This window comes from Ranitomeya imitator, chromosome 3 (assembly GCF_032444005.1).
Source record: "Ranitomeya imitator isolate aRanImi1 chromosome 3, aRanImi1.pri, whole genome shotgun sequence".
NCBI classification, from domain to species: domain Eukaryota; kingdom Metazoa; phylum Chordata; class Amphibia; order Anura; family Dendrobatidae; genus Ranitomeya; species Ranitomeya imitator.
The window spans coordinates 698,036,665-698,063,697 of NC_091284.1; the positions used below are offsets into that span (position 1 = coordinate 698,036,665).

At 43.7% G+C, this 27,033-nt stretch overlaps 1 protein-coding gene across 1 annotated transcript in view; it reads right to left on the reverse strand.

Moving 5' to 3' along the window:
• DCTN2 (dynactin subunit 2) overlaps positions 1-27,033 on the reverse strand; it is a 106,762-nt gene that overhangs the window by 33,255 nt on the left and 46,474 nt on the right. The window contains exon 7 of the mRNA XM_069758564.1: positions 23,428-23,578. Within this exon, the coding sequence (XP_069614665.1) occupies positions 23,428-23,578 (151 nt within the window). The remainder of the gene's footprint in view (positions 1-23,427; positions 23,579-27,033) is intronic.

A 27,033-nucleotide genomic window follows, 5' to 3' on the forward strand; every position in this document is an offset into this window, starting at 1 on the left:
CACATGTTGCGTTTTTTTCCGCAAAAAAAAAAAAAAAACGCATTCCGGAAAAAGAAGCAACATGTTCATTATTTTTGCGGATTTCCCATTATATTAGTGTCTCGGAAAAACCGCAAAAAATCCGCAAAAAAAAAAAACACGAAAAATCCGCATGCAGAATTCCTGCGGAAATCCTCAGGAAAACCTCAGGATTTCCTCAGGAAATTTCTGCATACTTTCCGGACGTGTGCACATACCCTTAAGGGGGATCTAATATGAGTGTGTCAAATATACTCTGATGCATTTACTATAAATATATAAATATAATATACCGTATTTTCCGGCGTATAAGACGACGACTTTTTAACCCCTGAAAATCATCTCAAAAGTCGGGGGTCGTCGTCTACGCCGGGTACGGCGTGTGCAGGGAACGATCCTGGATGGTTCCCATGGTCTGGAGGAGAGGAGACTCTCCTTCAGGCCCTGGGATCCATATTCATGTAAAAAATAAATAAGAATAAAAAATATGGATATACTCACCCTCAGACGGCCCCTGGCTCTCAGCGGTGCAAGCGGCGGCCTCCGTTCCTAAGAATGCATTGAGCGAAGGACCTGCGATGACGTCATCGCAGGTCCTTCGCTCAATGCCTTCTTAGGAACGGAGGCCACTGCTTGCACCGCTGAGAGCCAGGGGCCGTCTGAGGTTGAGTATATCCATATTTTTTATTTTTATTCATTATTTTTTACATGAATATGGATCCCAGGGCCTGAAGGAGAGTCTCCTCTCCTCCAGACCCTAGGAACCATACACACCGCACACGCCGTATAAGATGACTGGGCGTATAAGATGACCCCCGTCTTATACGGTGGGTATATCCCAAATTCCATATTTTATATGGAAAAGTTGGGGGTCGTCTTACACGCCCAGTCGAAGAGCCCGGCGTTGTAAATATTTGTGGTTAGTTATAGCACCTCACTTCTCTCATTTCCCCCCTCGCACCTCTCATTCCCCCCCCCCCCCCTCGCACCTCTCATTCCCCCCCTCGCACCTCTCATTCCCCCCCTCGCACCTCTCATTCCCCCCTCACATCTGTCATTTTCTGATCACTCCTCTCATTTTGCACTCAACATTTTCACCCCACACCTCTCATTTTCACCTCAGTATATACATGTTTGTCATCTCCCTTATATATAGTATACACCTGTATGTAATCTCCTGTGTAGTTTATACCTGTATGTCATCTCCCCTGTAAATAGTATATACCTGCTGTATGTCATCTCCTCCTGTATATTGTGTATACCTGTGTGTCATCTCCTCCTGTATATAGTATATACCTGTATGTCATCTCTTCTGTATATAGTATACCTGTATGTCATCTCCTGTATATAGTATATACCTGTATGTCATCTGCCCTGTATATAGTATATACCTGCTGTATGTCATCTCCCCTGTATATAGTATATACCTGCTGTATGTCATCTCCCCTGTATATAGTATATACCTGCTGTATGTCATCTCCTCCTGTATATACCAATGTGTCATATCCTCTTTTATATAGTATATACCTGTATGTCATCTCCTCCTGTATATAGTATATACCTGTGTGTCATCTTCTCCTGTATATAGTATATACAGTACCCGTATGTCATCTCCTCCTATATATAGTATATACCTGTGTGTCATCGCCTCCTGTATATAGTATATACCTGTAAGTCATCTGTATATAGTATATACCTGTGTGTCATCTGCTCTGTATATAGTATATACCTGTATGTCATCTCCCCTGTATATAGTATGTACCTGTATGTCATCTCCTCCTGTATTAGACCTCGTTCACACGTTATTTGGTCAATATTTTTACCTCAGTATTTCTAAGCTAAATTGGCAGCCTGATAAATCCCCAGCCAACAGGAAGCCCTCCCCCCTGGCAGTATATATTAGCTCACACATACACATAATAGGTCATCTGACTGACAGCTGCCGTATTTCCGATATGGTACATTTGTTGGTCTTGTAGTTTGTCTGCTTATTAATCAGATTTTTATTTCTGAAGGGTAATATCAGACGTGTGTGTGTTTTAGGGCGAGTTTCATGTGTCAAGTTGTATGTGTTGAGTTTTGTGTGGCGACATGCGTGTAGCAACTTTTTGTTTTTTTCGAGTTGCATGTGACAGGTTAGTGTAGCAAGTTGTGTGCAGCAAGTTTTGCGCATGGTGAGTTTTATGTGTGGTGCGTTTTGAGTATGTGCAAGTTCTGTGTGAGGCAACTTTTGCATGTGTTGCAACTTTTGTGCATGTGGCAATTTTTACACGTGTGCAAGTTTTGCGTGTAGCGAGTTTTCCATGAGGTGAGTTTTGCACGTGTGGCGAGTTTTGCGTGAGCCTAGTTTTGCATGTGGCGAATTTTGCGTGTGCCGAGTTTTGAGCGGTGACTTTTGTGTTTCGACTTTTATGTGGCAAAGTTGATGTATGTGTGGTGAAATGTGTGCTGAGGGTGGTATGTGTGTTCAAGCACGTGGTAGTGTGTGGCGCATTTTGTGTGTGTGTTCATATCCTTGTGTGTGGTGAGTGTCCCATGTCGGGGCCCCACCTTAGCAACTGTATGGTATATACTCTTTGGTGCCATCGCTCTCATTCTTTAAGTCCCCCTTGTTCACATCTGGCAGCTGTCAATTTGCCTCCAACACTTTTCCTTTCACTTTTTCCCCATTATGTAGATCGGGGCAAAATTGTTTGGTGAATTGGAAGCACGGGGTTAAATTTTTGCCTCACAACATAGCCTATGACGCTGTCGGGTTCCAGACGTCGTGTGACTGTGCAAAGTTTTGTGGCTGTAGCTGCGACGGTGCAGATGCCAATCCCGGACATACACACATTCAGATATAGATAGATATATATATATATATATATATATATATATATATATATATATATACACACACTAGCTGAAGAGCCCGGCATTGCCTGGGCATAGTAAATATCTGTGGTTAGTTATAGCACCTCACGTCTCTTATTTTCCCATCATGCCTCTCATTTTCTCCCTTACACCTCTCATTTTCCCCCTCCCTCTCATTCCCCCCTAGCACTTGTCATTTCGACCTCACATCTGTCATTTTCCGATCACTCCACTATTTTCCCTCACTCCTCTCATTTTGCACTCACACCTTTTCATTTTCACCTCAGTATATACATGTTGGTCATCTCCCTTATATATAGTATACACCTGTATGTCATCTCCTGTATATAGTATATACCTGTATGTCATCTCCCCTGTATATATAATATACCTGCTGTGTGTCATCTCCCCTGTATATAGTATATACCTGTATGTCATCTCCTTCTATATATATATATATATATATATATATATATATATATATATATATATATATATATATATATATATATATATATATATATATATATATATACCTGTATGTCATCACCTTCTATATATAGTATATACCTGTATGTCGTCCCCTCCTGTATATAGTATATACCTGTGTGTCATCTCCTCCTGTATATAGTATGCGCGTGGCGAGTTTTGAGTGGCGACTTTTGTGTTTCGACTTTTATGTGGCGAGGTTGGTGTATTTGTGGTGAAATGTGTGCTGAGGGTAATATGTGTTCAAGCACATGGTAGTGTGTGGCGCATTTTGTGTGTGTTCATATCCCCGTGTGTGGTGAGTATCCCATGTCGGGGCCCCACCTTAGCAACTGTACGGTATATACTCTTTGGCGCCATCGCTCTCATTCTTTAACCCTAGAACGCATACCTGGGGCCTCGCAGGCCTGCCAGGTTACTTGTTTTCTATTTTCTGTAAAAGTACTTTAGTTAGAATTTTGAAAATCTAGGTAATCCTCAGGTATATAGTTGTTAGTAATTTCCAGTTATTCATATATTTTTATGTTACAGACATTTCGGTATAACAACCTTTTTTTGGGACTACCCCATATTCACGCACCTGTGATACTCAGTCTTTTTGTCTGTATTGTTGCTGGGGAAGAACTTTTATGAATCTGCTATTGCTATTATAGGATGAATGGTCTGATTTACTGTGGCAAAGAAGCTGATGCTCCAGTCCAGAAAGACCTATGTTCCGACATAGTAAAAAATTTTTGCTCTACCAATTTTCAATTCAGGAAAAAATATCACAATGGATAATTACTTAACCAATTTTGAAATGGCCAACTTTTTGCTTCAAAAGCAACTTACACTTTTTGGTACTATGAGGCCAAACCGCTGCGAAATTCCTCCAATCATGAAGCACAATGCACAGCAAACAATCTATGAGAGTGTATTCGGTTTCTGCAATCAAGCAACAATGGTGTCTTATAAAGCCAAGAAAGAAAAATCTGTGATATTACTGAGTACAATGCATCATGATGGAAGTATTGACACCAATGAAAGGAAAAAAAAACCTGAAATCATACTGCATTATAATAAGACAAAAGGAGGTGTCGACAAGAAGGACGAAATGATTGGAGAGTATTCGTGCAAAAGGCAGACTAAACGTTGGCCTGTTGCCCTTTTTTCCAATATCCTTGATGTGCCAGCCCTCAATAGCTACATTGTTTATTGTCAAACTAATCCAGAATTCCATGCCAACAGGAAAGACAAGAGATGTCTATTTTTGACAGAACTTTGTTATGAACTTTTGATGCAAACTATGATGGAGAGAAGCAGCATGATATGCTTATCAAGGCAAATTACGGAGGCAATGATCCGATGTGGAATACGCTTTCTGGAACATCCAGAGCAAAAAGAAAACAAAGCGCTGCTATATTTGTCCAGCAAAGAAGGAAAGAAAATCGGAGCGTTTCTGTTCTACTTGCGGACAAAATGTATGCAAGGAACATTCAGCCGAAAAAATAATATGCGAAAATTGTTGGGGGAATATGTAAAGTTACAAATAAATATTCCTGCACCAAGTTTGCTACAACCAAAAAATGTTTTCATAAAAAAATTGCATATAGAATGCCTATATTTGGCGTGCCCGTTTACTTACTTTTTTGTTGTTTTATGCAGATAATTATGTTTTGAAATATACACATCTTAGGCTGTGTTTCCAGTAGCGCTGGGAAGGGGATCCATGATGGATCTGACCTCCTGGTAACTCCAGCTAAGGCTGCCAGAATGGCGGGATTCCGCCAGCCTTAGCTGGGGTCACCAGGAGGTCAGATCCATTACGGATCCCCTCCTGGCGGACCCCAGCGCTAGTTGGAATGCATCCTTACCTTGCAATTGTAAAATAAATTTTGAAAAGTATTTTTATTTGAGTTATTCTGTGGTATTTGCACACAGGCCTAAAAGGCCCCAGGTGCGTGAATATGGGGTAGTCCCAAAAAAAGGTTGTTATACCGAAATACCTATAACATAAAAATATATGAACAACTGGAAATTACTAACAACTATATACCTGAGGATTACCTAGATTTTCAAAATTCTAACTAAAGTACTTTTACAGAAAATAGAAAACAAGTAACCTGGCAGGCCTGCGAGGCCCCAGGTATGCGTTCTAGGGTTAATCGCTTTACCCCCAAGGGTGGTTTGCACGTTAATGACCGGGCCAATTTTTACAATTCTGACCACTGTCCCTTTATGAGGTTATAACCTGGCAGGCCTGCGAGGCTCCAGGTATGCGTCCGCCAGCCTTAGCTGGGGTCACCAGGAGGTCAGATCCATTACAGAATCCCGTCCTGGCGGACCCCTGCGCTAGTGGGAATGCATCCTTACTTTGCAATAAACTTTGAAAAGTATTTTTATTTGAGTTATTCCATGATAATTGTAAACAGGCCTAAAAGGCCCCAGGTGCATGAATGTGTAGATTTCTATGGGTATGCGTTCTAGGGTTAAGTCCCCCTTGTTCACATCTGGCAGCTGTCAATTTGCCTCCTACACTTTTCCTTTCATTTTTTCCCATTATGTAGACAGGGGCAAAATTGTTTGGTGAATTGGAAAGCGCGGGGTTAAAATTTCACCTCACAACGTAGCCTATGACGCTCTCAGGGTCCAGACGTGTGACTGTGCAAAATTTTGTTGCTGTAGCTGCGACGCTTCCAACACTTTTCCTTTCACTTTTTTCCCCATTATATAGATAGGGGCAAAATTGTTTGGTGAATTGGAACGCGCGGGGTTAAAATTTCGCCTCACAACATAGCCTATGACGCTCTCGGGGTCCAGACGTGTGACTGTGCAAAATTTTGTGGCTGTAGCTGCGACGGTGCAGATGCCAATCCCGGACATACACACACACACACACACACACACACACATTCAGCTTTATATAGTGTATATATATATATATATATATATATATATATATATATATATATATATATATATATATATATATATATATATATATATATATATATATATATACACTATATAAAGCTGAATGTGTGTGTGTGTGTGTGTGTGCGTGTGTATGTCCGGGATTGGCATATATATATATACACACCTGTATGTCTTCTCTTGTATATTGTATATACCTGTATGTCATCTCCCCTGTAAATAGTATATACCTGCTGTAGGTCATCTCCTCCTGTATATTGTATATACCCATGTGTCATCTCCTATATTATATACCTGTATGTCATCTCTTCTGTATATACTATATACCTGTATGTCATCTCCTCCTATATATAGTATATACATGTCATCTCCTGTATATAGTATATAACTGTATGTCATCTCCCATGTATATAGTATATACCTGCTGTATGTCATCTCCTCTATATACCTATGTCATCTCCTCTTTTATATAGTATATACCTGTATGTCATCTCCACTGTATATAGTGTATACCTGTGTGTCATCGCCCCTGTATATAGTATGTACCTGTAGGTCATCTCCCCTGTATATAGTATATACCAGGTTGTCATCTCCTCCTGTATATAGTACATACCTGTGTGTCATGTCCTCCTGTATATAGTATATACCTGTATGTCATCTCCTCCTGTATATAGTATATACCTGTGTCATCTCCCCTGTATATAGTATATGTGTGTCATCTCCTCCTGTATATACCTGTATGTCATCTCCTCCTGTATATAGTATATACGTGTGTCATCTCCTCCTGTATATAGTATATACCTGTCAGTCATCTCCTCCTGTATATAGTATATACGTGTCATCTGCTCCCATATATAGTATATACGTGTGTCATCTGCTCCTGTATATAGTATAAACCTGTGCGTCATCTCCTCCTGTATATAGTATATACCTGTGTGTCATCTCCTCCTGTATTAGACCGCATTTACACGTTATTTGGTCAGTATTTTTATCTCAGTATTTGTAAGCTAAATTGGCAGCCTGATAAATCCCCAGCCAACAGGAAGCCCTCCCCCCTGGCAGTATATATTAGCTCACACATACACATAATAGACAGGTCATGTGACTGACAGCTGCCGTATTTCCTCTATGGTACATTTGTTGCTCTTGTAGTTTGTCTGCTTATTAATCAGATTTTTAGTTTTGAAGGATAATACCAGACTTGTGTGTGTTTTAGGGCTAGTTTCATGTGTCAAGTTGTGTGTATTGAGTTGCGTGTGGCGACATGCATGTACCGACTTTTGTGAGATGAGTTTTGTATGGCGACATGCGTGTAGCAACGTTTTGTGTGTCAAGTTGCATGTGACAGGTTAGTGTAGCAAGTTGTGTGCAAGTTTTGCGCATGGCGAGTTTTGCGTGTGGCGAGTTTTATGTGTGGTGCGTTTTGAGTATGTGCAAGTTTTGTGTGAGGCAACTTTTGCATGTGTTGCAACTTTTGTGCATGTGGCAATTTTTCCGCGTGTGCAAGTTTTGCGTGTGGCGAGTTTTCCATGAGGTGAGTTTTGCACGTGTGGCGAGTTTTGCGTGAGCCTAGTTTTGCATGTGGCAAGTTCAAGCACGTGGCAGTGTGTTAAAAAAAACAAACAGTACATACTTACATTCCAGTGTCTGTCCCCCGGCGTCAGCTTCCCGCACTGTGTCAGCGTTCGCCGGCCGTAAAGCAGAGCACAGCGGTGATGTCACCGCTGTGCTCTGCTTTACAGCCGGCCGGCGCTGACACAGTCAGTGCGGGAAGCTGACGCCAGGGGACAGACACCAGAATGTAAGTATGTAGTGTTTTTTTTTTTTTTTTAACTTTTACAATGGTAACCAGGGTAAACATCGGGTTACTAAGCGCAGCCCTGCGCTTAGTAACCCGATATTTACCCTGGTTACCAGTGAACACATCGCTGGATCGGCGTCACACACGCCGATCCAGCAATGACAGCGGGTGATCAGCAACCAAAAAAAAGGCCCTGATCATTCCCAGCGACCAACGATCTCCCAGCAGGAGCCTGATCGTTGGTCGCTGTCACGCATAACGATTTCGTTAACGATATCGTTGCTACATCACAAAAAGGAACGATATAGTTAACGAAATCGTTATGTGTGAAGGTACCTTTAGGTGGTGTTAGGAGCTGCTGCTGCAAGTTTGCTGGGTTAAAATTAATTCTCTGTCCATTTTCCAAGTGCACACTGGTGGGTAGCACTCATGAATGGAGAATCCTAGAATTCTCCAAACCGCTTCATTGCTGCTTTTGTACCTGCCCATCTGGAATGCCTCCACTTCATCAATAATAGGTCCATTTTTCTGGAGTTCAAAAACTGCTTGATCACTTCCTTTGTGGACATATTTGCAGATATACTTGATTGATTTCACAGAGTGGCAAGATTCGACATTTATGTGGGCCTGGAAGATTTTTGAGAGCAAAGGGTTGTAAGGCACTACCCACCTGTTGTCAATTTCTATCTCTTGGAGTGATGATCCAACATGCATTTTGAGCTTTGCTGTGAAAACACCATCCCCTGGCTTTCTTCTTTCGGTAGACTGGATATCCATCTTGTCCTGTTTGAGTTTCTAGGACCAGGGATCGTGGGTAATGCTTTGAACACCTGCCATCATTCATACACGGAGAATTTTTGTTGAGACTCCCACATGGACCATGAATCATGTATTTTGTGATGGTGTCAAACAGCAATCAATCAATCTGAAGGTCTGGCAATTCGGCACTGATGATATTGTCAATTTCGGTAGGCTGTATTTTTTGCTTCAGCCAGATCAAGATGTGGGCGTGAGGAAGGCCTCTTTTTTGCCATTCAACGGAATACATCCAGCACCATAAATATGTGATTTTGTGATGAGATTAGTCATTTTTAAAAGTTTCTGTTTGAAAACTCGAGCAACAAGGTCATGGCGATTCACTGTTTTTTGGCCCGGCAACAGGTGCCCTCCAATTTCCTCCCAGGCAGGATTGCAAGTAAAGGTGATGAAAAGATCTGGACGGCCATACTTTCTCACATAAGTCATTGCATCCTGTGTGTATTCATGCATGTGTCGTGGGCTTCCAGTGACAGTTTATGGAAGAATAACCATTTTCCCCAACTCTTTTGGATCAGCATCATTTGCAACAGCATCTCTAAGGTGAATATATTCCTCTGCCCTGAGCTTCTTTTGATTCAGTCGGATATATAAAAGACGTTCACTCTCAGTCATTGCATACATGTCAACAATAAATTGGTGGAAGAGGTGTTTGCATTTCAAGAGGTGATTTTCCTCTGCAAATCTTGTCATGATCCTATATGCATAGATGTCCATGGCAGACACTTTTTTTTCCTGAAGGGTTGCCTGTTGTAGGATCTGTCTGAGGTATTCCAAAGTGATAGCCATCCTGTCCCTGCCAAAAGATGACTGGATATTGCAGTGCATCATAGGACCTGTGAGTTTCTGCTACTTGTTGCAAACTATTGTTCCTTTTCTGAAGCACAATGTCACGGCTTTGAAAATCATTACCTACAATCAAGATGGCTACCTCATCAAATGTGGAAGCATTGAAACGTCGCTGATGTTCTCCTTGTGGTGTTTTGTCAGCTCGAATGACAACCTTGTAATCGTCATTTGACATGTATTCAAGTGCAGTCTTGAAAAGTTGAACATATGGATTGTTGGAGTGAAGGAACTGCTGCAAAATAGTGACAATATCAAGGCGAGTGTTAGGAATTAACCCCTTTACCCCCAAGGGTGGTTTGCACGTTAATGACCGGGCCAATTTTTACAATTCTGACCACTGTCCCTTTATGAGGTTTTAACTCTGGAACGCTTCAACGGATCCCAGTGAATCTGACATTGTTTTCTCGTGACATATTGTACTTCATGACAATGGTAAAAATTCTTTGATAGTACCTGCGTTTATTTGTGAAAAAAACGGAAATTTGGCGAAAATTATGAAAATTTCGCAATTTTCCAACTTTGAATTTTTATGCAATTAAATCACAGAGATATGTCACACAAAATACTTAATAAGTAACATTTCCCACATGTCTACTTTACATCAGCACAATTTTGGAACCAAAATTTTTTTTTGTTAGGGAGTTATAAGGGTGAAAAGTTGACCAGCAATTTCTCATTTCTACAACACCATTTTTTTTTAGGGACCACATCTCATTTGAAGTCATTTTGAGGGGTCTATATGATAGAAAATACCCAAGTGTGACACCATTCTAAAAACTACACCCCTCAAGTTGCTTAAAACCACATTCAAGAAGTTTATTAACCCTTCTGGTGCTTCACAGGAATTTTTTGAATGTTTAGATAAAAATGAACATTTAACTTTTTTTCACAAAAAATTTAATTCAGCTCCAATTTGTTTTATTTTACCAAGGGTAACAGGAGAAAATGGACCGCAATCATTGTTGTACAATTTGTCCTGAGTACGCCAATACCCCACATGTGGGGGTAAACCACTGTTTGGGCGCATGGCACAGCTCGGAAGCGAAGGAGCGCCATTTGACTTTTCAATGCAAAATTGACTGGAATTGAGATGGGACGCCATGTTTCGTTTGGAGAGCCCCTGATGTGCCTAAACATTGAAACCCCCCACAAGTGACACCATTTTGGAAAGTAGACCCCCTAAGGAACTTATCTAGAGGTGTGGTGAGCTCTTTCACCCACCAAGTGCTTCACAGAAGTTTATAATGTAGAACCGTAAAAATAAAAAATCATATTTTTTCACAAAAATTATCTTTTCGCCCCCAATTTTTTATTTTTCCAAGGGTAAGAGAAGAAATTGGACCCCAATAGTTGTTGTACAATTTGTCCTGAGTAAGCTGATATCCCATATGTGGGGGTAAACCACTGTTTGGGCGGATGGGAGAGCTCGGAAGGGAAGGAGCGCCGTTTGACTTTTCAATGCAAAATTGACAGGAATTGAGATGGGATGCCATGTTGCGTTTGGAAAGCCACTGATGTGCCTAAACATTGAAACCCCCCACAAGTGACACCATTTTGGAAAGTAGACCCCCTAAGGAACTTATCTAGAGGTGTGGTGAGCACTTTGACCCACCCAGTGCTTCACAGAAGTTTATAATGCAGAACCGTAAAAATAAAAAAATCATATTTTTTCACAAAAATTATCTTTTCGCCCCCAATTTTTTATTTTTCCAAGGGTAAGAGAAGAAATTGGACCCCAAAAGTTGTTGTACAATTTGTCCTGAGTGCGCTGATACCCCATATGTGGGGGTAAACCACTGTTTGGGCGGATGGGAGAGCTCGGAAAGGAAGGAGCGCCGTTTGACTTTTCAATGCAAAATTGACAGGAATTGAGATGAGACGCCATGTTGCGTTTGCAGAGCCCCTAATGTACCTAAATAGTAGAAACCACTCACAAGTGACACCATTTTGGAAAGTAGACCCCCTAAGGAACTTATCTAGATGTGTGGTGAGCGCTTTGACCCACCAAGGGCTTCACAGAGGTTTATAATGGAGAGCCGTAAAGATAAAACAAAAATTTTTTCGCACAAAAATTATTTTTTAGCCCCCAGTTTTGTATTTTCCCGAGGGTAACAGGAGAAATTGGACCCAAAAATGTGTTGTCCAATTTGTCCTGAGTGCGCTGATACCCCATATGTGGGGGGAAACCACTGTTTGGGCGCATGGGAGGGCTCGGAAGGGAAGGAGTGCCATTTGAATGCAGACTTAGATGGAATGGTCTGCAGGCGTCACATTGCGTTTGCAGAGCCCCTAATGTACCTAAACAGTAGAAACCCCCCACAAGTGACCCCATATTGGAAACTAGACCCCCCCGGGAACTTATCTAGATGTGTTGTGAGAACTTTGAACCCCAAGTGTTTCACTACAGTTTATAACGCAGAGCCGTAAAAATAAAAAATCTTTTTTTTCCCACAAAAATTATTTTTTAGCCCCCAGTTTTGTATTTTCCCAAGGGTAACAGGAGAAATTGGACCCCAACAGTTGTTGTCCTATTTGTCCTGAGTACGCTGATACCCCATATGTTGGGTTAAACCCCTGTTTGGGCACACGGGTGAGCTCGGAAGGAAAGAAGCACTGTTTTACTTTTTCAACGCAGAATTGGCTGGAATTGAGATCGGACGCCATGTCGCTTTTGGAGAGCCCCTGACGTGCCTAAACAGTGGAAACCCCCCAATTATAACTGAAACCCTAATCTAAACACACCCCTAACCCTAATTCCAACGGTAACCCTAACCACACCTCTAACCCTGACACACCCCTAACCCTAATCCCAACCCTATTCCCAACTGTAGATGTAATCTAAACCCTAACTGTAACTTTAGCCCCAACCCTAACTGTAGCCCTAACCCTAGCCCTAACCCTAGCCCCAACCCTAACCCTAACCCTAACCGTAGCCCTAACCCTAACCGTAGCCCTAGCCCTAACCCTAGCCCTAACCCTAGCCCTAACCCTAGCCCTAACCCTAACCCTAGCCCTAACCCTAGCCCTAACCCTAGCCCTAACCCTAGCCCTAACCCTAGCCCTAACCCTAGCCCTAACACTAGCCCTAACACTAGCCCTAACCCTAGCCCTAACCCTAGCCCTAATGGGAAAATGGAAATAAATACATTTTTTTATTTTTCCCTAACTAAGGGGGTGATGAAGGGGGGTTTGATTTACTTTTATAGCGGGTTTTTTAGCGGATTTTTATGATTGGCAGCCGTCACACACTGAAAGACGCTTTTTATTGCAAAAAATATTTTTTGCGTTACCACATTTTGAGAGCTATAATTTTTCCATATTTTGGTCCACAGAGTCATGTGAGGTCTTGTTTTTTGCGCGACGAGTTGACGTTTTTATTGGTAACATTTTCGGGCACGTGACATTTTTTGATCGCTTTTTATTCCGATTTTTGTGAGACAGAATGACCAAAAACCAGCTATTCATGAATTTCTTTTGGGGGAGGCGTTTATACCGTTCCGCGTTTGGTAAAATTGATAAAGCAGTTTTATTCTTCGGGTCAGTACGATTACAGCGACACCTCATTTATATCATTTTTTTATGTTTTGGCGCTTTTATACGATAAAAACTATTTTATAGAAAAAATAATTATTTTGGCATCGCTTTATTCTCAGGACTATAACTTTTTCATTTTTTTGCTGATGATGCTGTATGGTGGCTCGTTTTTTGCGGGACAAGATGACGCTTTCAGCGGTACCATGGTTATTTATATCTGTCTTTTTGATCACGTGTTATTCCACTTTTTGTTCGGCGGTATGATAATAAAGCGTCGTTTTTTGCCTCGTTTTTTTTTTTTTTTTCTTACGGTGTTTACTGAAGGGGTTAACTAGTGTGCCAGTTTTATAGGGCGAGTCGATACGGACGCGGCGATACTAAATATGTGTACTTTTATTGTTTTTTTGTTTTTTTTATTTAGATGAAGAAATGTATTTATGGGAATATTTTTTTTTTTTTTTCATTATTTAGGAATATTTTTTTTTAATTTTTTTTACACATTTGGAATTTTTTTTTTTTACTTTTTTACTTTGTCCCAGGGGGGGACATCACAGATCAGTGATCTGACAGTTTGCACAGCACTCTGTCAGATCACTGATCTGACATGCAGCGCTGCAGCCTTCACAGTGCCTGCTCTGAGCAGGCTCTGTGAAGCCACCTCCCTCCCTGCAGGACCCGGATCCGCGGCCATCTTGGATCCGGGACCTGGAGCAGGGAGGGAGGGCGGCAAGACCCTCGCAGCAACGCGATTACATCGCGTTGCTGCGGGGGTCTCAGGGAAGCCCGCAGGGAGCCCCCTCCCTGCGCGGTGCTTCCCTGCACCGCCGGCACATCGCGATCATCTTTGATCGCGGTGTGCCGGGGGTTAATGTGCCGGGGGCGGTCCGTGACCGCTCCTGGCACATAGTGCCGGATGTCAGCTGCGATAGGCAGCTGACACCCGGCCGCGATCGGCGCCGCTCCCCCCGTGAGCGCTGCCGATCGCATATGACGTACTATTGCGTCCTTGGGAAGTAGGGCCCACCCCACATGGACGCAATAGTACGTCTGATGGCAGAAAGGGGTTAAAGAGCATCTCCACTGAGCCTCTGCTTCTGCATTTCCTATGAAGAGTTGAAGAAATTGAGGTTCTTCTTGTAATGGAAGCAGTGAGCCAATTGAGTGGTAAACCTGTCCTTGAACTTTAAATGTCGGCATAAATCCTGTTGTAAACATTTCTTTTGTTGCACCAAATGATGTCATTTGGAAGCAGGAGTTGTACTTCCTGATGTTGTCCAAGAAATGCTTTGATATTGTACTGGTACCTGTCATCAGAGACTTTAGGGGATGCCGTGGCATCACCATTTGGGTTTTGGTAAGCTATATTTATATCTACTATGCATTTCACTGTGTGTAATACCTTGTCTATTTAGTGAATACCTATTGATAGTATTAGGGGCTTTTGGTTTGTAACATGGCACTATTGATGGTACAGAGTCTGTATTTAACAATACATTTTCTCTGCCCCTTACGCTATTATATATGTGTGGTGAAATATGTGTATATATATCTATATGTGTGTAGTGACATATGTCTAGGGTTATATGTGTGACATGTCCTGTAATGTAACATCTGTCCTGAAGGCAAGTCACACCTAGGTGTTAATAGGTACTTCCTTGGGACTAGTAGAAATTGTGTCTCCATATCTCACCATGAGGTCTAGCTAGGGCCGAGAAGAAAAGCAACATTTGGCACCTTCTAGGTCTTGGAGGGGAGACGCTAATTGCGGCCTCAGGGAATCTATTCCTGAGAACCTTTCCACAAGAGAAAATAATATATTCATTGGGGGCGCGGCCGTGGCCCAATCAAACAGGCAGTAGTTATGATATTGACCTGAGGGGCCGGTCTAGAGACCTGACCTCCAGACCAAAAGTTATAAATTTAGGCTGCAGACAGAGAATTGTGTTCACATGATGGGGGCAGCCTGAGAAGCTGGTGTGATCCAATCTATATTAGTCCTACCCTCAGGGAGCAGAGGCAGACTACAAGTTAGCTATTTCTGTAAGGTTTCTCCTGTTTATTTTGATACTGTTTTGCTTAAGTTGTATGTCTTTTTATTACCCATAGAATGTAAATCTGCAAGGACAGGGTCCTCTCCCCTCTGTACCAGTCTGTCACTGTAAACCTGTTTACTGTAAACGATATCTATAACCCTGTATGTAACCCCTTTCTCATGTACAGCACCATGGAATTAATGGTGCTATATAAATAAATAATAATAATCATATTTTTATACCTTTTTCTTATTGTAAGCATTGAACCTTTTGCTATTAAAGTATAAAACTTAAACAAGTTGAACCTTGAATGTTCTAAAAGAATCCATAGCCTAAGGTGTGTGAGCCTTATGAGTGATACATATTTTTATTAGTATTATTATTTCCGGGACTCATCCCCCGTGTATACGATGAGTGGTGGCAGCGTGTATGAGCGGGTGTGTGGCCTGGGTCGGTGTGTGATTTATGCTCCCATTACAGCATAGGACAGAGGTTGAATGCTGGACTGAGAGTGGTGAGATAGATTAACCCTTGCAGGCACAACCCCAAGTCACGTGTGAGAGCAGGCACGTGACAAATTAGTGACACCACGGAGAAGGGATCCATAACAATATGTATTGACATTTCACTACAGTTTGAGATGTGCATTTTTGTAAAAACTCTGCCCACCCTATGGTGATGCCATTTCGGTTTTGTTTTTGGCTCATTCTAGCACCATTGGCTACTTTTTAAATGTTTATAACAGTTTTTATACAATTTAATAAAGTTTTGTCCACACTTACTCAGGGGTTTGAGGTCCAGAACTGGGTGGACAGGGCAATCCTTTTTTTGAACCACGAAAAAGGATTGAGAAGAAACCTGAGAAGCGATGTTTGTCGGGAACGGGAATGAGAACATCAAACTGGATAGAAATAATGACCTGAAAAGAACCCAGAAACCAGCGAGGGATCCTTTGGAGACCTGAACTCGAAAAAAACAGTAGTGGGGAATGGAAGAAAACTATTTTGTAACCAGTGGAGAGTACCTCTCTCATGCAGGCTTTGTCGACTACGGAGAAGAGAAGACGACCCGTGATGCAGAAGAAAATTTTTGTATCTAGACCAGGGGAAGGGCGCTTTGTTTGACGACTGTGCAGCCTCCAGGAAGGCATCCTCTTCTCCTGCAGTGCAGGTCAACAGTCTCAATGGTTGGAGGTCCTTGAGGTTGAAAATGAGTGAAAGGAACAAATGCAGGGTGCGATTTCTTGTTGGTGGTATTTTGCGTCTCTGCTGAGGGAGGAAACTTCTTCCCTCCTTAGCATCTGAGATGATCTGATCTAGCCTGGAACCGCATGGCCGCAATATTGGTGGAGCCCTGCGCAGAGCAGCTCGCAGCATCCAGAGATGCGGTAAGGAGATATTTTCAAACATGGGCAGTTTGATCTGTGAGATCCGCTCGTTCTTTGGTGTCCCCCACCTCCCAAAGGAATTCCTTCCCCAGAAAGTATTCTTTGAAAAAAGGAGTTTAGCGGAGACTGCTTTGGAGATAAACATGGAGATAAATATACAGGGCAGAGTGAAGACCCCACAGCTTTGAAGACAGATATGGCTAGAGACAATCTGTCTGTCGGTGGGGTCCTTGAGGGAGGCAACATCTGGAAGAGGGAGGGTCGTGTTGGAGGACAGCCAGAGAACAAGGGAGTGAACAACTGGAGACTCAGACCAAGATTTTATCAGGTTAAAGGAAAAAGGATAAATTTTATCGATATGTCTGATTCTTTGAAAACGTTTTTCCAGATGCTCCCACTCCTGGGCAAATTCCTTTCGGTGTTTCACCTTCTTAAAGATACTGTGGGTTCCCTGATAGGGGAGTCCTGATCCTTGACACAGAGTCTGATTGATGGCCAGAATCAGACTGTCCAATCACATCTCATAGCTTGAAAGCTTGATCAGAATCAAGGTCCGAAATCAACTCAGAGTAGAAGTCGGACCCCTGAGCGGAAGGGGAGCGGGAGGAAGAGGTCATCCTGGAGGATGTGGACAGTGAGGGAGATCCAGAGGAGGAGGAATGAGTCTGCTTCTTGAATCTGCCATGATGGAATTACTAGCAGGGTGAATCCCAACAGTCTCTGGAAATGTTCGGTGCAGCGGCATAAGCTGCTATGTTAGGCAGACGCTCAATGACTGAGACCAGGGTCTGGGAAACCTTGGATAGGCCAGCAACAAATTTTGAAAGCAAGGCAGTCCACTCAGGGAAGGAGGTGCAATCTCTTTCTGGGCTGGGGGGGGAAGGGGGGCTCCTGGGTTGTCTGCTTTGTGGGAAGGTTGCATTTGGGGCACAGGGTCGACTGATGACCTGCGAAATTAAGTACAATGGGGTGGATAGGGGGTGTGTCCCTAGAGGTAGACATTGGCAGAGGGGGAAGGGTGGACTGCTGAGGAAAAGCCATGTGGAAGATGTCCGCACAATGGAGGTGGAGACTGGGTTGTGTGGCTTAAGAAAAGTAGGCCTTCAGCAGAAGGCGAGGCCTAGATTGCAAGGATTGGCAGGAAAAGGTGGCCAGGGTGGAGGAAGGCCTCGGGAGGAGACTCCCCACCGTGACCTGAAATAGGCTTCGCAAGAAAAAATCCTGAGAGAGGAAGGTGGCCCAGTGGAAAAGGAGGGAGGTGAGCCTTGTCACCGGTATCCCCTTCAGGAATATAAGGCCATGGTATACACCCCCATGGTCACCTGTATCCCCTCAATGAAGCTATAGGGAAAAAAAAAGAAAAGCTACTGCAGAATTGCAATTTACTCTGACATTCACAATGCAGGATAAATAATAATAGATTTTTATTTTATTGGTTGTCACAGACGCAGTGATAACAGATTTTCCCCATAGTTTGTAAGCTTGCGAGCAGGGCCCTCACTCCTCCTGGTATCTGTTTTGAACTGTATTTCTGTTATGCTGTAATGTTTATTGTCTGTACAAGTCCCCTCTATAATTTGTAAAGCGCTGCGGAATATGTTGGCGCTATATAAATAAAATTATTATTATTATTATTATTATATGCATCTTTTTATTTTTAGGAGTTTGCTTTTTATTAGAATAAACTAGTTGGCCAGTGCGAATGTTTCGCACATTGGTTGTCGGGGGTGTAGGCAATTTCAGGAAAATTAAGCTGGTCAAATGAAAATGTACAACCCCTGGCAAAAATTATGGAATCACCGGCCTTGGAGGATGTTCATTCAGTTGTTTAATTTTGTAGAAAAAAAGCAGATCAGAGACTTGGAACAAAACTAAAGTAATATCAAATGACAACTTTCTGGCTTTGAGAAACAAAAAAATTAAGAACAAAAAATGTGGTAGTCAGTAATAGTTACATTTTTTTTAACCAAAGGACCTTGCAAAAGAATCGGGGCAGCAGCATTTTTTCTCCTCCACAGCAGCACTGCCATCTATCTGCAGTGTAGGGAAGTGCAACACAGCCCTATGTATGTGAACGTAGCAGCTCCCTGTACAGCAGTGCCACTTTGACAGTAAAAATTATGAAGGAGAATTGACCCCATAACTGAGCGTATTTACACTATTGTATAATAATTGGGAATATCCCTTATAAAGAAAAGTAATATCTGCAGATTATTTTACCTTTTGTTCCCTATGGTTGGATTTTTGTTTTTCAATTTTTGCAAGGTTGTTTCCACCAATCTCTCCCATTGGGAAACAATGTACAGTCTGAGTTATGTCAACGCTGCAGTTTTTTACTTGGAACCAGAGGTGACTCCAGGTCACCAATAAGCTGCAACCTTAGAAGGAAGATAGACTTATCAATGACTGTCCAATAATACGGAAAATCTGATGGTTCAGAACCTGTCCGGTCACTTTTAGGCTGCATTCATTTATATCTTCAGTTTTAAAGCTGAAGTCTTAAACAGGTAAAGTTTTACTTTCATTCTACTTCCACATATGTAGCAAATATTTTATTTGTACCTGCCTGAAATCAGCTGGGCAAGGAGTTCAGCAAGCTGGAAAGCCCCCAAGGCAAATGTTAGGATTTGTTTCAGCTTTGTGGTATTGTGCTTTGGGGTAGTGTGCTGCCACCTGCAGGTCATTTTTCCTTACTGCAGTTTTATGAAAATTAATGTTTAAAATGTATTTTGTGATCACATAGTGGATGTGTGGTTTGTTTGGCTATTTTCTTGCTGAAGGGGGCAAGTTTACATTTCAAATGGTGTATCATGTGTGTGTGTGGGTGCAGTATGAACGGAGATACAAAGTAATCACCGAAAAAGAGTGTTTTGAAATAATAGGATTACTTCTTGTATAAAAAAAAAAAATACTTTATTTATTTTTTCAACACTTAAAAGGGAACCGGTCACCAGACATAAAGCCGTTAACTTGCAGATATGCAGTTAATTTGCAGGTTAATAGCGTTATTATGGTGCCCGACACCTGCACGTAGCTGAATGCAGCGGGGAGAAAATTATCTTTTTTCTCCCGCCAGCATTCGGTATTTAGGCATGGAGGCGGGGGCAGTTCCTGTTCAGTTACCGTGCTGAGAATACAGAGCGACAGCAGTGACTGCACCGCGGCCCTTACACTGGCTCTACAATGGTGGGGAGAATAAAGTTAATTTTCTCCCCATTGCTTTCAGCTGCGTGCAGCATCATAACGCTGTTAACCTGCAGGTAAAACGCATATCTCCAGATTAATAGAGTTATTTCTAGTGACAGGTTCCCTTTGAAAACATGGTTTAATCTTTCATAAAACTTATTAATCCACATTGAGACTTGAACACACAATTTCTTAATAGCATTAGTAGTACTCCATAATACATATGTAGCAGCATGATACAGCCTGACCGTGTTATACTGACAGGCTGCCAAACAGACCATGCCTCTGGTTCAGGCTACTAGGTTTTGATCTATGGCGGACCTGGAGGCCCTGTTAGATCTCCGGCTGCCATTGCAACCACTGGCTCCTTGCAACAGCACTGCAGGGGGCCAACGGGATGATAAGAGGGAGCACTTTCTGTCACACTATACTTGCTGTGGTCACTGAGTTGAGTGCAACAAACACTGGCGGAACGCAATTCCCTCTGCTACATCTCTGCTAGGATAGAGGGCAAATGAAATGCTGCTAAACACTGCCAACCCCCCACCCCATCAAAATCTCGGGGTAAATAATTACTGCATTTCACGTTTTAATGAAAAGTGGCAGTCCATTAGACTGTGAAAAGTCAGTGCAATTAGGGGATGTGGTTAAAAGCGGTTTTCTCATGTCGCTTCTTGAGGAGCACACTGCTCCTCTGCCTCCTGTCTTCCCGCTTGTTGCCGATTGCTCTCCCAGGATGCTAGCAGACCTAGCTTTGACTCTGCAGCATGGGAGAAGCGCTGGGGAATTAAAGCTGGCCTGACCCAGCAATTTACACAATTTCAGAACGCTGTGACCAAGCTCTAAAGAATATAGTCTGCAAGCAGCACTTGCACCTTGTCAAGGTAACCAGCTACACTAAGATCGCAGGTAAGCTATAACCTTGGTAACAAGCTGTATACAAGAAAGAAAAACAAAATACTGTATATACTCGAGTATAAGCCGAGATTTTCAGCCCAAATTTTTGGGCTGAAAGTGCCCCTCTCGGCTTATACTCGAGTCAAGGTGGGTGGCAGGGTCGGCGGGTGAGGGCGCTGAGGTATACTTACCTAGTCCCAGCGATCCTGACGCTCCCCCTGCCGTCCCACGGTCTTCTGTGCTGCAGCTTCTTCCCCTCTTCAGCGGTCACGTGGGACCGCTCATTAGAAAAATGAATAGGCGGCTCCACCTCCCATAGGGGTGGAGCCACATATTCATTTCTCTAATCAGCGGTGCCGGTGACCGCTGATAGAGAAAGAAGCTGCGGCACCGAAGACCGTGGGACGGCAGGGGGAGCGGGACGTCGGGACCAGTTAAGTATGTCATATTTACCTGTCCCTGTTCCAGCCACCGGGCGTCGCTCCATCTTCCCGGCGTCTATCTGCGCTCTGACTGTTCAGGTCAGAGGGCGCGATGACGCATATCGTGTGCGCGGCGCCCTCTGCCTGATCAGTCAGCGCAGAGAGACGCCGGGACCGGACGCCGGAACGAGACGCCGGGAGCTGCAATCAAGAGAGGTGAGTATGGCTTTTTTTTTTTTTTCTATTGCAGCAGCGGCACAGATTTATGTGGAGCATCTATGGGGCAGTATGAACGGTCAGGAAAGAGAAGGAGATCCAGCTCAACGAAATAGTGAAAAATCATGATTAAGGGTGCTTAGTCACCGGAAACGCGTTGACCTTGGTTTTAATTTTTCTGTATGCTGATGTTTTGTCCTTTCACTATATTTTAAGTGAAATAAACTATGGATTTTTCACTATTTCGTTGAGCTGGATCTCCTTCTCTTTCCTGTTCGTCCACGCCCAGACACAGCGGTTCCGTGCTCCGAGCTCCTGGGAATGTCGGTATGGTGAGCTGGATTTTGTTTTTCCAGTATGAACGGTGCAGAGCACTATATGGGGCACAGATATGGGGGCAGTATGAACGGTGCAGAGCACTATATGGGGCACAGATATGGGGGCAGTATGAACGGTGCAGAGCACTATATGGGGCACAGATATGGGGGCAGTATGAACGTTGCAGAGCACTATATGGGGCACAGATATGGGGGCAGTATGAACGGTGCAGAGCACTATATGGGGCACAGATATGGGGGCAGTATGAACGGTGCAGAGCACTATATGGGGCACAGATATGGGGGCAGTATGAACGGTGCAGAGCACTATATGGGGCACAGATATGGGGGCAGTATGAACGGTGCAGATCACTATATGGGGCACAGATATGGGGGCAGTATGAACGGTGCAGAGCACTATATGGGGCACAGATATGGGGGCAGTATGAACGGTGCAGAGCATATATGGGGCACAGATATGGGGGCAGTATGAACGGTGCAGAGCACTATATGGGGCACAGATATGGGGGCAGTATGAACGGTGCAGAGCACTATATGGGGCACAGATATGGGGGCAGTATGAACGGTGCAGAGCACTATATGGGGCACAGATATGGGGGCAGTATGAACGGTGCAGAGCACTATATGGGGCACAGATATGGGGGCAGTATGAACGGTGCAGAGCACTATATGGGGCACAGATATGGGGGCAGTATGAACGGTGCAGAGCACTATATGGGGCACAGATATGGGGGCAGTATGAACGGTGTAGAGCATATATGGGGCACAGATATGGGGGCAGTATGAACGGTGCACAGCACTATATGGGGCACAGATATGGGGGCAGTATGAACGGTGCAGAGCACTATATGGGGCACAGATATGGGGGCAATATGAACGGTGCAGAGCACTATATGGGGCACAGATATGGGGGCAGTATGAACGGTGCAGAGCATATATGGGGCACAGATATGGGGGCAATATGAACGGTGCAGAGCATATATGGGGCACAGATATGGGGGCAGTATGAACGGTGCAGAGCACTATATGGGGCACAGATATGGGGGCAGTATGAACGGTGCAGAGCACTATATGGGGCACAGATATGGGGGCAATATGAATGGTGCAGAGCACTATATGGGGCACAGATATGGGGGCAGTATGAACGGTGCAGAGCACTATATGGGGCACAGCTATGGGGGCAGTATGAACGGTGCAGAGCACTATATGGGGCACAGCTATGGGGGCAATATGAACGGTGCAGAGCATACAGGGCACAGATATGGGGCAATATGAACGGTGCAGAGCACTATATGGCACAGATATGGGGAAATATGAACGGTGCAGAGCACTATATGGCACAGCTATGGGGAAATAATGAACGGTGCAGAGCACTATATGGCACAGCTATGGGGAAATAATGATCTATTTTTATTTTTGAAATTCACCGGTAAATGCTGCATTTCCACCCTAGGCTTATACTCGAGTCAATAGGTTTTCCCAGTTTTTTGTGGCAAAATTAGGGGGGTCGGCTTATACTCGGGTCGGCTTATACTCGAGTATATACGGTAAATAAATTGCAAAGTTGCTTTGTTTGAAAAGCACTAGGGCAATTTAGGAACTTTAAACGACCTCTTTAACAGAAATATTCATAATGACGGCAAATCGCAGGTTTATCCCTTTCATTACGCACCTTTGCAGCCTGGGAAAACTTGTTTTGTTCAGGACGGCAGTGTAATTCATAGGTCACTAAGCCTCCAGCATCTTGAGCTGAACCCTTTGCTGAGCTTTTTCCTTCTGGAACTTTTTTGGTTTTAGCAGCATCCAACTGAGTTAGTAAACGCCTACGACAAAAATCAAAGAACGGCGACACATAAGATAGCAGAGAGCAAATTGACTGTTCACATTTCCCCGACTTATCTGCTAGATCCGTGTTCTGCAAATCCAATCCTCAAGAGCCACCAACAGATTTTTTCAGGATTTCGTTAGTATTGCACAGGTGAAAATTGCATCACCTGGACAGGAAAGAATTCCATCATCCGTGCAATACCGAGGAAATTCTGAAAACATGATCTGTCGATGGCTCTTGAGGACGGGAGATGGGGAACACTGTGCTAGAGGTTCATTGAAACTATCTGGCTGGTGGCACAAAACAACCAGCAACTGGTTTGATCAGGGTGTGGTCTGAGTGTCATCGGTTTTTCTCCTACATAAAAGGTAAAAAAAAAAACGCTCTCCAAATTCTTTTATATGAGAGTCTGAAAATTGAAGAGCGCAAGAAAGGTATCAGAAAGCAGTTCGATTTTTTTCATAGACCATCACAGGTATGAGTGCCATCTGTGAAAAATGAAGATTTTGGGTACCTACTGCTAAATCTTTCTGGGAGCTTTCATTGGGCACACAGAAAACCATGGGTGTATGTTCCTGTCACTAGGAGGTTGATACTATGAAAAAAGTAGCTCCTCACCAGCAGTATATACCCGAACTAGCACAAAACTAGTCAGTGAGAAATCGGTAGAAGCATTATGAATATAACAACCATAACCAAAATCACCAGAACGGTGAACAATGGCAGATGCTGTGCTCCTCAATAAAGGCTCCATGAAAGATTTTAAAGTAGGTACCCAAAATCTTAATTTCTCTATCGCTTTATTGGGGGACACAGGAAACCATGGGACTTCCAAAAGCAGTCCCAGGGGTGAGTAAAAGTATACATGTCAGACCTCAAGCCACTGAGGTTTTCAGGACCTTTTACCAAGGTTCACATCTGACAAAGAGTAGGTGTGACCCTGGAGAACCTGGCAAAGTTATGAATGGAGGACCATGCAGCAGCCTTGCAAATCTGTGAAGCCAACGCCTGGTGGTGGACGGCCTAGAAGGCCCCCACTGCGTGAGTGTGCAGTGACCCAAGTAGATGCATTCTGTCTCTTAGTCGGTAGGCTTCCAGAGCGGTAAAGCAGACCCAGCAGGCAATGGTAGACCTGAATGCAGGAAGGCCTCACAAGCTAGTTTGGCAAGGTCTTCAGTGTGTGTCAGAGGGCTCCTTTAGGGATGCTGCATCAGAGAGGGGGGATGGTGTCAGTGGAGAGGTGGGAGACATTGCTCATTTCTGAAGCAAGTCAGATGCAAAAGGACAGAAGGTATCCGTGCATTTTCTTCTCTGAAAAAGCTTGTCTGGGTGCTCCCATTCCTTAGTGAAGATACCGTTGAACTCTGTGGTTGGTAAAGGATCTGGGAGGATGCTTCGCCTTTCTGAATGATATGGTTGCTCGGAGGAGGAGGTCGCTGCATCCTCTATGTTAAGGGTCTGATTAACAGCTAGAATCAGACCTTGGTTAGGTCAGTCACTGACTGGAAGACAGTCACATCCCACTCGGGTGGGGAGGAGGGCGCACTCTTGTTTTGGGCAGTGGCATATTAGAAGAGTTGCAATTCGGAAAAAGGGACCAGGTCTGACCAGAGGGGAACTTTTTATTACAGGTAGAACATGCAAAATGCAGTAGAATAGGAGGAGTATGGGAGTGAGGCTCCCTGTGTTTAGGAATAGAGAGGGGGTGAAGATGCCTGTCCTGAAGATCCCGAATCCTGCTTCGCAGGCCTGTGATGGAAGACTAACATCCAAAGACCTGAAGACCTTCGAGCGGCTGGACACAGATCAAAGGGTTTGTTGCCGATAATGGACCAGTTTTCCCACTGTGCACATCAGGCTCTGGAGGGCGAACAGGTCAGGGAATGGTGGCAAGGACCGTCTGCCTGTCCCTCTGTGCAGATGTCCTAAACACTCTTGATATGTTAGGGGGGTAAGGTCCTGCCGGACGGACAGGGGGACAGCTGTAGTGATGCAACCGCACACTGCTCTCGGTCTTTAGGATGGATGTCAGACTGACAATTCCACTCTGTCGCCCGCACCGACATGCTGAACCTACAAAATGGAACTCTAATAAAAAAAATCAACAGAACCTAAGGTAGAAACGGGGCTGAATGAGGTCCTGTGTCCTGCTCCTACTGACCATAAGCTAAAACGGATTAGCTTCGTGCTAGTTGGTGGGTATATTCTGCTGGGGAGGAGCAAATTTATTTGCATAGTGTCAGCATCCCAGTGGCAGCACTCATGGTTTAATGTGTCCCCTACTGAAGCGATTGGGAAAAACGCATAGCACTCATGTTCACGAAAATCTGACATCTGAAAGAGACCCAACACTGAAAAACACAACAACTACTTATTTCTGGAAAGCAAACGTGGTGGAATTGGAATTTCTTTGGAGACCGGCTCCCTTTAGCAAATTGTCAACATTTGGCAAATAACTGAATTGAAGATAAATTCTCACATACGTTTGGATTATAGCAATGAAAACATGGCTTCCTGCAGTGTCAGAAGTGAATCTCACAGGATAGAGAAGTTTAAGGGCCCCATTCATTAATGCTGTAGTCAGATGCTGCTGATTCATGAAGAGGTGCACGCCACTTTCTGAATCTGGAGAGCCTGAGTGGCGGCGTGTGCTGCACCAGAAATCTCACTGCAGTCGGGGTGATGTTGGATCAACCCTCATAAGCAGTCCACATGGGCATGAAGGTCATAGAAAGTTGAATAAAATTACATTCTGATCATTATAATCCAATGTCTCATTCCAGAGAGGTTCATGTTTTTCTTAATATGTAAATATTAAGATTACTGGGCCAGATGTACTCAGGTACAGCTCTGCAGTGAATTCAGGAGAGCAGACTGTCAGTCATTACATGTCTCACACTGGTGACTCCGCCATTCATTTAGAAGCAGCTCTGTAAGCAGATTCTCAGGGAGATCAGTATCCAGCCCATAGACCTTAAAGGAAATCTGCCACCAGCAAAAATGCTTTTATCTGCAGACTAGGGGTTAATCCGCAAGATAATAGCATTACTATGCTGCCCAATGCCTGCACATAGCCGAGCATTGTGGGGAGAACATTAACTTTATTCTCCCCGGCAGCATTGAGATTCAGTCAGGGAGGCGGCACCAGCACAGGTTCAGTCACCGCCCTAGTGTCAGTCAGGGCCGCAGCACGGTTACATCGGCCACGCTGTATACTGAGAGCGGTGACTGAACCCACACCGGCGCAGCCCCCGAGACTGACACCGAATGCTGCCAGGGAGAATAAAGTTAACTTTCTCATCGCGGCGTTAGGCTACCTGCAGGCGCCGGGCAGGTAAGTAACGCTATTAACCCACAGATTAACCCTATATCTGCAAGTTACTAGTTTTTGCTGGTGACAGGTTCCCTTTAACAACTCGTTTACATATTAAGAAAAAAGTGGATCTCTCT